Source organism: Poecilia formosa, unplaced genomic scaffold (assembly GCF_000485575.1).
Source record: "Poecilia formosa unplaced genomic scaffold, Poecilia_formosa-5.1.2 Scaffold565, whole genome shotgun sequence".
Lineage (NCBI taxonomy): Eukaryota > Metazoa > Chordata > Actinopteri > Cyprinodontiformes > Poeciliidae > Poecilia > Poecilia formosa.
Genome location: NW_006800504.1, coordinates 240,811 through 252,850, shown reverse-complemented (window position 1 = coordinate 252,850; position 12,040 = coordinate 240,811). Strand labels below are relative to the sequence as shown.

Here is a 12,040-nt window from a genome sequence, read left to right as displayed (position 1 = left end):
GTGTTGTGAATCATTATCCATGATTGCTTATGGGATGTTTTTTACTGAAAGAGTTATAAATGAATAAAAAATAAGGTTTCAGGCTGTTTGTGTTGTCATTGTGCTTCTGTCTAAACACTACCAACCTGTGATGGTTTGGTTATAACTAATTCTGAGTAATTTTGTAAGTTTGAAGCTAAAAAGTAGAGTAATCATGACTATAGACCAAATCTGTTTGGCCTTAGGTGAAATGTTTATGCCTTTGCTGCTATAATTTCATAATATATTGTGATTATTATATAAGTGAACCAGTTTTGCAGCAGATACAAAACAGCCTGAGGTAAGGTTTCTCCATCTAACACTTAGCTTGTGATAAGAAAACACATCCGCAAAAAATTAAGCCCAAACTTCTTGGATCATCAGTTTAGACGTATCTGAGGAAAACTTAGAGAAATCCCATCATGTCAAAAGATTAAATTCTGCCCAGCCTCCGGCCTTGCTCAGAGGCTAAGAAAAATCCTTGGCAGAACTTTTGCCATTAGATTATAGAAGCGGCTCAAACCCCAACAGCGCCTAGAAGATTCAGTCATCTTTATTACCGGGAGCAGATCTGACACCTTTATGCTCAGAAAAACAAGGTCAGGTAAATAACACTGTGCTTAAACCCTCGCTGAGCAAATCGCCCCGAGGGTAGCTGCATTAGAGCCCCAGTTGTGTGCAGCTCAAGGCCTCTCTGGGGCGCCGCGCTGGTCAGGGTTTCCTCCCTCCTTCCAGCTCACGATGTGAGCAGCAGGACGATGATAAACAGGCCAACATGATGGATAAGAGCAGGAGGGGGATCTTTCAATCAATCTGTCATCCGCAGTTCCTGTTTCGTCTGCAGGAAGCACGACTGATGTTTCGGTCAATACTGTCACGGGGAGATGTGTGTGTATGTTTCACCGTTTCTTCACGGGTTTTTATCTGGTTGGTACAGATGGTGTCATGAACGTGTCGGGAAGATCGGAAAGATACGGTTTCTTATTTAGTCAGATGAAACTGTGTGTAGGTTAAACACGTGAGCTCATTATGTAGAATGTAAAATGGCACCATCTGCTGCCTGGAAAAACCTGCTGACAGAACAAATCAGACAATACAAATGGTCACTTCGGTTGGCTCACGGGGGTCACCTCCCCTACTACACATCTGTCTGTCTTCTCCAATTTATCCTTTATCAAAAAATATGTCAGACACGGAGTTGTGACCTTCAAAATAGCTGTAAAGATTCTCCAAACAGCATCTGCGGTTATATGGACCTTGGATCTTATCCCTCCTGTATCTCTAAATCAGTGGTGCCCAAAGTGGGTCCTGGAGGGCCGGCATCCTGCCTGTTTCAGTTCTCTCCCTGGTGGTAGTAACAACTTTCTCAGCATGTCCAATGAGCCATCATTTGATCCAGGTGCGTTAAACCAGGGAGAGAACTAAAACATGCAGGATGCCGGCCCTCCAGGACCCACTTTGGGCACCACTGCTCTAAATGCACTTATCTATATCAAAGATAAACTGGTCCTTCTGTGCCAGTGACTTGTGAAACTACTAACAGTTCAGTTTAAGTTACCGTCATAAACTTTGATGAATTTTAAAGATAGACCAACACAAAGTAGTGCTTTTTTTTTTTAAAGTTGTCAATACTGTACAAAAAAAAAATCAAGTTTGACTCCATCCACCTTCCCTGTCCTGTCCACTCAATGCTGCACAATAAAACACATGGTTGTAATAAAATAAGATAAAGTTTAAACGGTATGAATATTTCTGAAGGTAGTGCAGCGCCACATAAAATGTAATTAGTGTTTTAAAGTATTTATAGGCCTAATACTTACAAGCCGACTCAACAAGGAGAAACCACCCACTTATCCCTCATTAGCTTTTGGTGAATTAACTGAGCTGTCAATTAATCTTGACAAGTAGTGGGCACACTCCCTTTAGAATAACTAGGCATTGTAATAGGGGGCTCATAATGAGTAACATGATGTTCCAGATGGTTTGTACCATCAAACCCATCTGGGAGGTCAGCCTTCCAAACAGTTTGGGAAAAGAGCACGCAGGCTTCAAATCTGCTCGCTCCAGAAAGCGGTGAGTCATCTGTCTGTCACTGCTGACGGCTAACAAAAGCCGCTAATAAATCATATCCTCACCCATTTCTGTCCGCAGAAAAGCAAAACATCAAAGACATTCGGGGAATATTCTCTGCTCCTTTGTCAATAAAGAAATCGAGCTTGATGCAACTGATGCAACGCGACTGAAATCTTTCACGTTGACAAAAGTTGACAAATCTGCAGCTGTGAGTTAAATGTGGCAGACTGGTTGGTAAAAGACCTGTCCTGTGAAGAGTTCGGTTTTAGATAAGAACCAGAAAAGATGCGTATGAGTTGCTACTGAAACCTCGCACAGCGTACCTTACAGTTTGCACTGATGTCCGGGGCATCTAAAGAACCAGGTTGTTCTGCACATGTGGCTAGATTTCAGTTTTGGTTCACAGTTGCTAATCTGCTTTACTTCATGAAATAAAAATTAACATCAGAGTCAAAAACTGTCAGTTCCTCTCATTAGTTCAAACTACGTTAAAACAAAGTAAGCAGGACTCTTATGATTACTGAATATATACATACATGTATTTTTCATTTTTCAACCAAAATCCCAAATGAATGGCATTTTGTAAAACATGAAGTTCTATCACACATTAAATATTCCTGTTACTTTACCTGTGTTTTATGAATTGCATGTTTTATGAATTGCATGTATACTGGGATGAAGAGTGTAAAACCTACAGCCTGTTTCTGTACGTTGTCTTTGTCTCGTCATCGGAGTAGCACCATGAGTGCCCCCTAGTGGTCAGATAATGCATTAGCTGTATTAGTTAGAAAATACAGTTGAAAGCTGATATTTTCACACTGTAAAAAGACAGAAAACCATTTTTGCACTCTGTAACATCAAATCTGATTAAACTTTCCTGTTTTATCTTAGTAAAGATTACAAAAATGATTTATATTTTTCTAAATACCATGATTGGTGAGTCCGTTTGGGAAAGCATAAATTGTCTTGCCATGGCTTTGTTAGGTTTTCTGGTTCATTTGTAACATTTGAATGTCTTGGATGGCCACTTGTAGATATTTTTTGACATATTGGAAAAATCTAAAGAAATCAGACAAGATATAAAGGTAAAACAATCCCTCTTCCTGTTCAGGAAGGAGATGGATTCTGTGTCTTGCAATTTTGATATAAACTGTATTTATCAACCCCAAAACAAAAGTTAAAGATCTTGTGAAGATGCCTGTTGAAACAATTAAAAAAAATATGTGTTTTGTATCCATCAAGTTTCATTTGTTGGTCCAACTCCCCTGACAAGTCAGCCATTTTGAGCTGTCAGGTTCTAACTAATTATCTCCTCAGTTTACCTCTTCTGTTCATCTTAATTAAATTCAGTTTAATTACAAAGCACCGATTCAAAACAAATATCATTGCTTGGCACTTTGCAAAAATAATTTAATCAAATCAGACAGACAAATTCGGATACGTTCCAATTTAATCAGAGGCAGTGCAGACGAGTTCAGTTTATTATTCAAATTTGCAAAGAAAGTTTTCTAAGGAAGCCCAGGAGATTGCATCATGTCACAGACTTGCAGCAGTCACTCCTTCAGAAAGATGTGTGTCCTCATAGTGAGGTAATTAAATAAACCTGGAACAGCAGCAAAGAGCTCTTTACTACTTGAAAATAAGGCAGTTTGATGATGATCTAACCAGAATGGGCAGATTTTTACCCTCTGCTTCGTTTTTACACCAAACAGGTTTTCAATTATTTTACGACCAGGAATATGTCACATTTTTCAAATAAAAAAAGACGCCTTTTGAAACTGAGGAAATATGTCGCAATTCCTAACGAGTTTCGTTTTTTTCAAGAAAAACAAATCTATTAACCTTCTGAAGCGTTGCACTTACGACCTCCCTCTCAGTTTGGGTGGTGTTTGTATCGGTTGGTGTTTGTATTGGTCTGTGCTTCTGCTGTTTGGGTTCCACTGTGGGGTATATATTACTGTATATATTACTGTTTGAAGGCCGACCTGCAGCCACTGGGTTTAACAACACTGAGTGAAATATCCACAGTGAAGTAGACCACACCAGTATTCAGTCAGCTGATTTATTCTGCAGCTCCAAATGTGGAGATGAATCAAATACCTCCAGAAAATATCAAATCCACCAGGAAAAAACCCCCCAAAAAACATGGAAGTGTTTCATTGTAAAGGTAATTCATGTTTACCTTATTGTTTTTTTTTTAATTTAACATCAATTAATGCTTAATAATATTTTGATAAAGATATGTTAAAAACCCTACTCTGTGCTTTGAAGTGCACAGAACTTCAGACCAGATTATACTTTTGAAGAATCAAAGTGTTGCAGTGGCTTTCATAAAGAGTTTTTGTTTGTTTGTTTGTTTGTTTCTCTGCAACAGGAAACACAATTTACTGACTCCAAAATCTATTATCCTGCAGCCCAACCTTATTATTACACTGACTGTTATTACTCAGTACCTGTAGCCTGGGCTTTTCTGTGGCTCTGATAACACTCGGCTACTTTCATCGCACAATAAAGGGAGATCTAATGCTCTCAACACACAATCAACTTCCTCATGATTGTACCCAATGTCTTTTTATCTCATGTGCAATTTAAGATAATAGTTTGATTCATAAGATATGACTCAACTTCCTATTTATCCCGCTTATGTCCTGCTGTGTGGAGAATCTGCCATTTTGTAGAGGAGCTTGAAGGAATTTGTGATAATGGTGCAGTGAAAGTGGTGCACAGTTTGTTTTTATTGTTTTATTGTTGCTATTGCTGCTGTGCTCTCCTTGGTCCTTTCTTTCCACAGAAGCTTTTTTAAAAGGTATTCACCCATCTGAGGTGTTTTGCTCATTTTTTATGAATCAATCATAACCAACAAAATTGGGCTTTCACAACAAAAACATCTGATTTCTGCAAAAAATTCTTTCATTCTCCCTCGCAAAACTGTTCAAGCTGATGGCTTTACCCAAACTGCAGAGGACGGTCAATGCCTTCCAGATTTTTGAGTATCCATCCCCTGACTTATACATTTGTCTTCAGCCAGGAATGCTGATGAGCCAGTGACTGGACCTTCCAGAGACCTTTATAATACAATCAATAGAGACACTTGTCGCACGTATTTGATCTCCCTTCCGGTCATTGTGAAACTAGTAGCCCTGACTGACTGGATCTCTGTTGAATTAACTCTGTGTTTAACTCTTTCCTGTCCTTTAAACTGGTTATTTCATTCCAATGGAGGTATAGTCCTCATTTCCTCTTGTTTTTGGTGGTATTTCCTTCTAATGTTACTGAATGTTCAGATAAAATGTGTTGGATGCCATAGTGAGGGTTTTTTTTTTCTGCTGTAATTGTTCAAAAGTCTGTGAGAACTTGCTGAAAATTCATGTCGCCAGCAGAGATGAAAGGTCAGACCGCTACTGGGAGGTGTGCCAGGGAGAAACATTAATGAGCAGCATTATCCCTTTCCCACTGTCTTCAGTGCAAACACACCACGGTGTGCAAGCAGCCAGAGGTTACTGCAGGATTCCTTCAGTTCGTGTTGGGGGCTGCGTTCAGGTCACGCAATACATTTTTCAAGGCCATGGGTTTCTCACATGAAACCAGGATTCCTTTTTATTTTTAATCTTTATCCAGTCAAACGAGATAGAAGGGCTTTGTGTGTTATATATCCTGTTTTGAAAGGCGTCTATGGAGTAAGGTGTATGTATTGCATTATGTGGAAACAGATTGATTCTTTATTGTGTAGCTGTTTTCAGATTCTGAGGAGTAATTATCACTTCTTCATGTATTTATAATGGAAAGAAACTAAACAAAAAAGAATGAAAATATAATAACTGTGGAGCAGCAGTTACTGAGGAAACCACAGAACCGAAATAAAAAAAAGTCCAGCCTGGTGGTGATTTCTCTGCAGAAGTTTCCTGCTACTCTAATTCAGTTCCGTTTTTATCTCTGCATTGGCCGTTCAGGACCGGATGGTTTTAAGGCTCTAACTTTGTTTTCATGTCTTTCGGTTCGTGTTTTGGGCATTTGCTGTGTCTTTCTGGGATGAGACCCAGGTCCCTCCTGATTCCTGGCAGTCGCAATGTGGCAGATGTCTAAATTCACACCATGCACAGAGCTGCTCAGGCATGGAAAACAAAATTTGTCCATTTGGTCCGTTTACTAGAGGGGATTTCTGGAAAAGTTGCAAATTTAAAAGTATCACCGCCCAGTTGCTGATGCTACTTTTTGCTGGCTGTGATATGAAAATATTTCTCGACTGCTGTGAGTTAAAAATTTGTAATCCCATATGACTCCCAGATTTCAATTCTCTCACATTCACTTGGAGGCTGGTTTTTAAATGTTGGGTTAAAAGTTATATTCTTTTTTTATGTACTTTTAGGGAGACACAGTTATGCTGACATGCACTGTCTGGCCACTTTATTAGGAACACCTGACTACTGCTCCTGTAGGCTTCAGGACCGCTCCTCAATCATTTTGGTCCACAATTACATGACAGAATATTACAAACGCTGCATATTAGTTCATAATGTGAATTTTATGTTCCACCACATCCCAAAGGTTCTCTACTGGGTTTCAATTTACTGAATGAGATTTGATTATTTGTAATATTTCATCATTAGCTTTTAAATGAGTAGTTATTCCAAACACTGAAATGTGCTCTCAAACAGAAAATGTTGCATTTTTTTAAAGTAATATGTTCACTTACTAGAAATAGCTGCATCTATCCATAAGGGGGGAAAAAACAACAACAAAAAATGATTTGGTAAAGTGCACCTCCAGGAAATCTTCTGGCTCATTTTCAGGCAGGATTTGAAGTCCTGATGAAACCACTTAAGTATCCTGCAAGTCCCAACTCATTCATCTCACACCAGCACAGAGTCGTCCAGCTGATGTGGCTTGCGTTGGCCGTTTCGTTGTGTCTCCACATGTAGGGACGCTGCAGCACCTGAGGCGGGAGGCAGAGTGATGCAGATGATTAATGCTGGCAGGGCAGAGTTGATACACGATAAACAAACAAACAGGCCGCCCAGTCGCTGTTCTGAGGAAGCGCCGACTGGCTCGTGCCATCTGTTGTGTGGATAACTTTGCCTCTGCATGCCTGTTGGCATCAATAAGACATGAGGACACGGAGAGAGGGGCGGCTCTTTGATTTTTAAATAAGGCTCCTCCACATTGTGTGCATACGAGCTGCATAAAAACACCCCAGCAGTTGGATTTACACATGCATTCCTAAATAAACAGGTGCTGTTTAAAACAGCTATTGCAATGCATGAAGCAAGCAATATTCATAATCAGTCACTGCATTCATGAAACAAAGGTATCTAATTTGTCTTACAGGTTTTAATTTTAGTTAATGATTTATGGGTCTGCAAGGCTTCACGGATTTCAAGTAAAAAGTTTCACAGCTAAAAGGCTGGGCAAATAGCACCCTCTGGCGGCTAAAACAAAGAAAACATCTATTTTAACTTCCTACGGGGGAAAAACGGTTCTGCACATCTTCCATTAACATTACAATTCTACAATCATCACAGAGCAGCAAAATCAGGACAAGAAAAAAAAAAGATGGCATAAGTGCATAAATGTTTGCAAATTATATTCTTAACTCTTTTCTTTACATTTGACAGAAAAACAAAATGGATGGAAATTATAATTTACCAATGAACGATAATCATATATTAGGTGTTTTAGAGTTTATAGGTCATAACAATGCTAATTAATGAAGTTTAAGTTTCAGAATATTTCAGCTTTTTGTTTTCCAGGCTGCAGCCTTAATGTTTCAGTTAAGTGTATTAGAGGAACTTTATCTGAACAGCTGCAGAAACATGCAAGATGAAACCTCACTCCGCCTTTGGAAATGTCTGGAGATACGCAGCTTTTTACCAAAACTAAAACTTCCATTTAGCCAGCTTTCCAATTGTTCTTGTTCATGTGTTTCAAGTTGCTGACTTGCCTCAAAGCAGTGTTTGGATATACTCCATTAACTCATGAAATCAACTTTCTTCTGCATTTAGGATATCGGTGTAACAAAAAAAGCAACATTAAAAGACATTTCTTTCTGAATTTAATCTGATTCTCTTATTTTGATCAATGTTAACAGTGAACTATCTTTTTAGTTTATAAATTGAGTGAATATTTGTGATAAGTAGATGTTCGAATAAAAACAGTCACTTCCAAGTTATACATATATATATTTTTTTATTTTAAAAGAAATACTGATCATCTCATTCCCAAACCTGACCAATAATACAGATCAAATTTATCACAAACAGATTGAAACAAATGAAAAGAGCATTACAAAAAACAAAACTAAAACCTCACCGGCAGTTTTTTATGTGGCGTTTCAACACAAAAAAACAGATACTGAGTTTTCTAATACAGGCAAGTTTATGCAGCAGTTTCTTACTCACATTCTCTCATAGTCACAATGTAACACATGCAACGCTTCTAAAGTTCAGATTTTACCCAAACTTAGACAAGCGCTCAAAAAAAAAAAAAAAATGAACAAATGGTATATGAAGACAGACGGCTTAGTTTTGGTCCCAAACAACCAGAAGGAGGTCAAAAAGAGCCCAAATAAAGAGTTAATATTCAGTACCAAACAATACAAGTGTTTTAGTTGGTCCAACAGTAAAAAATAGATTGTTAAAAAGTTAGTTATATAAGCAAAAAGATTGGTTTGAGCCAATCTGGTTTGTTTTGAGCAGTCTTGTCCCCTGTTGACAGAGCCTGCTCCTTCAGTTCAAATGGAAAAAAAAAAGGTTTTAAACCATAAACAATAATTAACACATCTGAGTAAACCTCAACAAACATTAACAGTATCTTACATATTTATAATAGTGTGAAGGGAAAAGATTAATTGCACATAATCGTTGGTTAAAATGTAAAATGGGACAAAAGTTATTAAAACCACATAATAGTACATTTAAATTTTTTAGTTTTTACATATGACAATTTTTTTTTAAAACAAAAAACAAGGAATAAAAATGTAATAAAAGCTGCAAAGAAGAGTAAAAAACAACAGAGAGTGTGTGTAGAGTTTTAAAATAAACCCTTGCTCTTCTTCAGGTTCTGCTGCTTCCAGTTTGGCAGGGCGTTGAACTCGACGCGACTCATCTCGAAAAGCGTCTTGCGGGAAAACAAACGGGACACACAGAAATCAGAACGTGGTTCTCTTACACACACACACACATTGAGCCCAGTGGGGGGTGTGGTACCTTGAAGTCCTGGTCTGACAGGTAGTCCTCCAGCCGTAGCGGGTCCACTCCCTCCGGCAGAGGCTTCCTGGTCAGCTCCTCGATGGAGTACTGCTGCTTGCTCAGTTTGGACAGAGCTTCTTTCACCAGGATCACTTTGCTCTTGGAGCTTCCAGTCTGCATGTTGTTAAAACACACACACACACACACACACACTTAATATAAAACATTCACAAACACAGGAGGAGGATGACGAGGATGTATTTGTTAGTGACCTTAGAAGTGATGCTGGTGTTTTTCTCCCAGTATGGGAAGATGTTTGTGAAGGTGAGAGGCTCCAAGCCTGCGAGGACCAGGTAGGCCTGAGGGGGGCGCCGGGGGTTCTTTTCTGCAAGTCGGCAAGAAAATAGCAACCGAAATGTTTATTTTTGGTTTAAAAGTTTAAGTTTTATTATATTGAGCCAAAACTGCTGACAAAAATAAAAACTTAAACAAAACCAAATGAAATCAGCCTTTTTGTTTGGAAAGGGAATTTATTCCAGGAAAAAAAAATGGATGACTTCTGCATTTTGGCACATTTACAGTTAAAAAGTCACTTGAGCCAAAGGGCCAAAATGCACGTGTGTGTCAACTTTAACCTTTGCAGTACTGCAGCACGGTTTCCATGGCGCACTTCCTCTCGCTGTCCCAGCGCATCTTTGCAGATCCGGTGCTCTGGGTGTCGTCCGGCTGCCAGCCCTGCCACAGATACACCTCCATGCGGTTGTCCAGGAGAAACAAGGCTGACGAAGAAATGAGAACAAAAACCGTAAGAAGGAATCCAGCAGAAACGGATAACGGTTAAAAACAGCTGCTGTAAACAAAGTACATGAAAGTCAGGCTAGGAATAACTTTAGGAGGTAAAGTTACAGAGCTCCCAGGTTTAATGTTACAAGGAATGTTCCTTTTTGTCTTTCTAATAATTGCTCCTCCAATATGGAGGCATGTGGTCAATCCTGTTTGTGGTTCCTGAGAGTTAACGCAAACACCAAGGACCAGGAGGAACAAACAACCCACTAAAGCACAGAAAATAAAAACTTGCTTATATATTGTTTAAAAATGTTGAAATATCTCTGGAAGTCCTTTTCAACATAAGATGGATTTAATCTCTCTGACCAGTTAATTCAAAATATCTCAAATAGAAAATCTGTCTAAAGAAATCTCTGAATAGTTCGGAGATATCTTCAAATTAATTTTGACTAGTCAAACTTGTAGCTACAGATATTTCTAATTAAATTTGGCCTAGTCATTATTTAATTTGATACGATTAATCAGATAAAAATAATTTGCACATTTTGCAGATTTTTCATAACTGATTAATCCAATTCATCTTTACAGGTCTCTATATCTCCCATATAAAAATACATTTAAGATATCTTTAATTAGAAATATGACTAGTCAAAACAATTACATTTGTTAAATTTACTTTATGTCTAGTCATAGTTTGTTGATATCTGAAATATACGTTTCAGGATATAATTAATTGCAGATATCTTGCATTAAAGCTTCCATATAAATTATGACATTGATTATACAAGTCAGAATATAATTAAAAATATCTGAATTTACCAATACATCTATTCATGAACCAATTTCCGATATCTGGACTGTTACGTGTGGTGAAGCTGATTTTATGCTAAAACTGCCTGCCATACCTATGTGCAGCTGTTGGAGCGTTACCTGGCTGCTGTGCGGAGTAGAGGCTCTCCTGCAGGAAGGGCATCGCCATGACGCCCTCCGTCACCCTGGCTGAGTACAGCTGCTCCTCCCATCCGAACATCCCAGAGCTGGCGCTCAGCCGGAACAGGCGGGGGGTGTAGTTGTACTTTCCAGGATCTTGATAACAAACACACGTCTTCCATTTAGCTCATTGCTAACTCGCCACCAGCGCACCGACCTCCCCCACCCCTCTTACCTTCCAGCATACAGTCGTAAGCCTTCTTGTCCTGCGGGCCTAAAGCATTCAAAACCTCTGCCGGCTCAGAGCCTTCCTCCACCTCCTCCACCCTCAGCTTACTGCTGCTGTTCAGTCCCAGCTCTGAGGGACACCTGAGGAAGAGGCAGACCTATGAGTTCCCTTCAGGAGACAGTGAGGCTGTGAAGACCTTTCAGTTTCATCCCAAATCCTACCTCTGCTTCAGTTTGTCTGCTGCTCTTTTGGCCACCTGCTTGGCGTCTGCATGGGCTTTGCATCCGTGCCAAAGGTAGAGGAGAGCTTTCTGAGCGTTAAGCAGCACCAGGCTGGCACGGGAACGCAGGCTGGCACGCTCACACGCCACCTCCACCAGGGAGGCCTCGGCCTCGGCCTCGCCGCGCACGCAGAACAGCCTCCAGCCACCTGGATGCAGCAAGCAGAGGGTGTTACTGCAGTCAGGATATGGGAGCTCAGCCGAGAGCTTCCTGGGTGTTTTTATGGAAAAGTTCAACGAAACAGGAAGAGCTGTTAGTTATTTAAAATAAAAAGCACAAAAGTTCACAATGAGCTGCAATTGTGGGTTTTATTTAAGAAACTTGCAGAAAACCAGAGGATGGAAGTAAAGAATGAAAGGAAATAAATTAATAAAGGAGAGAAAGTAGGAAAGAAGTTATAGATTAGAGGAAAGAGCAACATGAGAAACGAATAAAGGGAGAAAAGAAGGACGCAAAGGAAGCAAGGACAGGAGCAAGAAAATCTAAATCTTGGGTTTACACAGGAAAAATCCTGAAATCAAACGATGCTTTCCTGAGCA

At 39.5% G+C, this 12,040-nt stretch overlaps 1 protein-coding gene across 1 annotated transcript in view; it reads right to left on the bottom strand.

Annotated features, from left to right (window-relative positions):
• Nucleotides 1–8,254: 8,254 nt before the first annotated feature.
• Nucleotides 8,255–12,040, bottom strand: part of LOC103129669 (supervillin-like) — a 49,337-nt gene continuing 45,551 nt past the window's right edge. The window contains exons 23-29 of the mRNA XM_007540841.2: nucleotides 11,442–11,649; nucleotides 11,227–11,360; nucleotides 10,992–11,147; nucleotides 9,911–10,054; nucleotides 9,548–9,660; nucleotides 9,294–9,449; nucleotides 8,255–9,204 (exon numbers count right to left, since the gene is read on the bottom strand). Coding sequence (XP_007540903.1) covers nucleotides 9,118–9,204; nucleotides 9,294–9,449; nucleotides 9,548–9,660; nucleotides 9,911–10,054; nucleotides 10,992–11,147; nucleotides 11,227–11,360; nucleotides 11,442–11,649 — 998 coding nt within the window. The 3' untranslated portion in view covers nucleotides 8,255–9,117. The remainder of the gene's footprint in view (nucleotides 9,205–9,293; nucleotides 9,450–9,547; nucleotides 9,661–9,910; nucleotides 10,055–10,991; nucleotides 11,148–11,226; nucleotides 11,361–11,441; nucleotides 11,650–12,040) is intronic.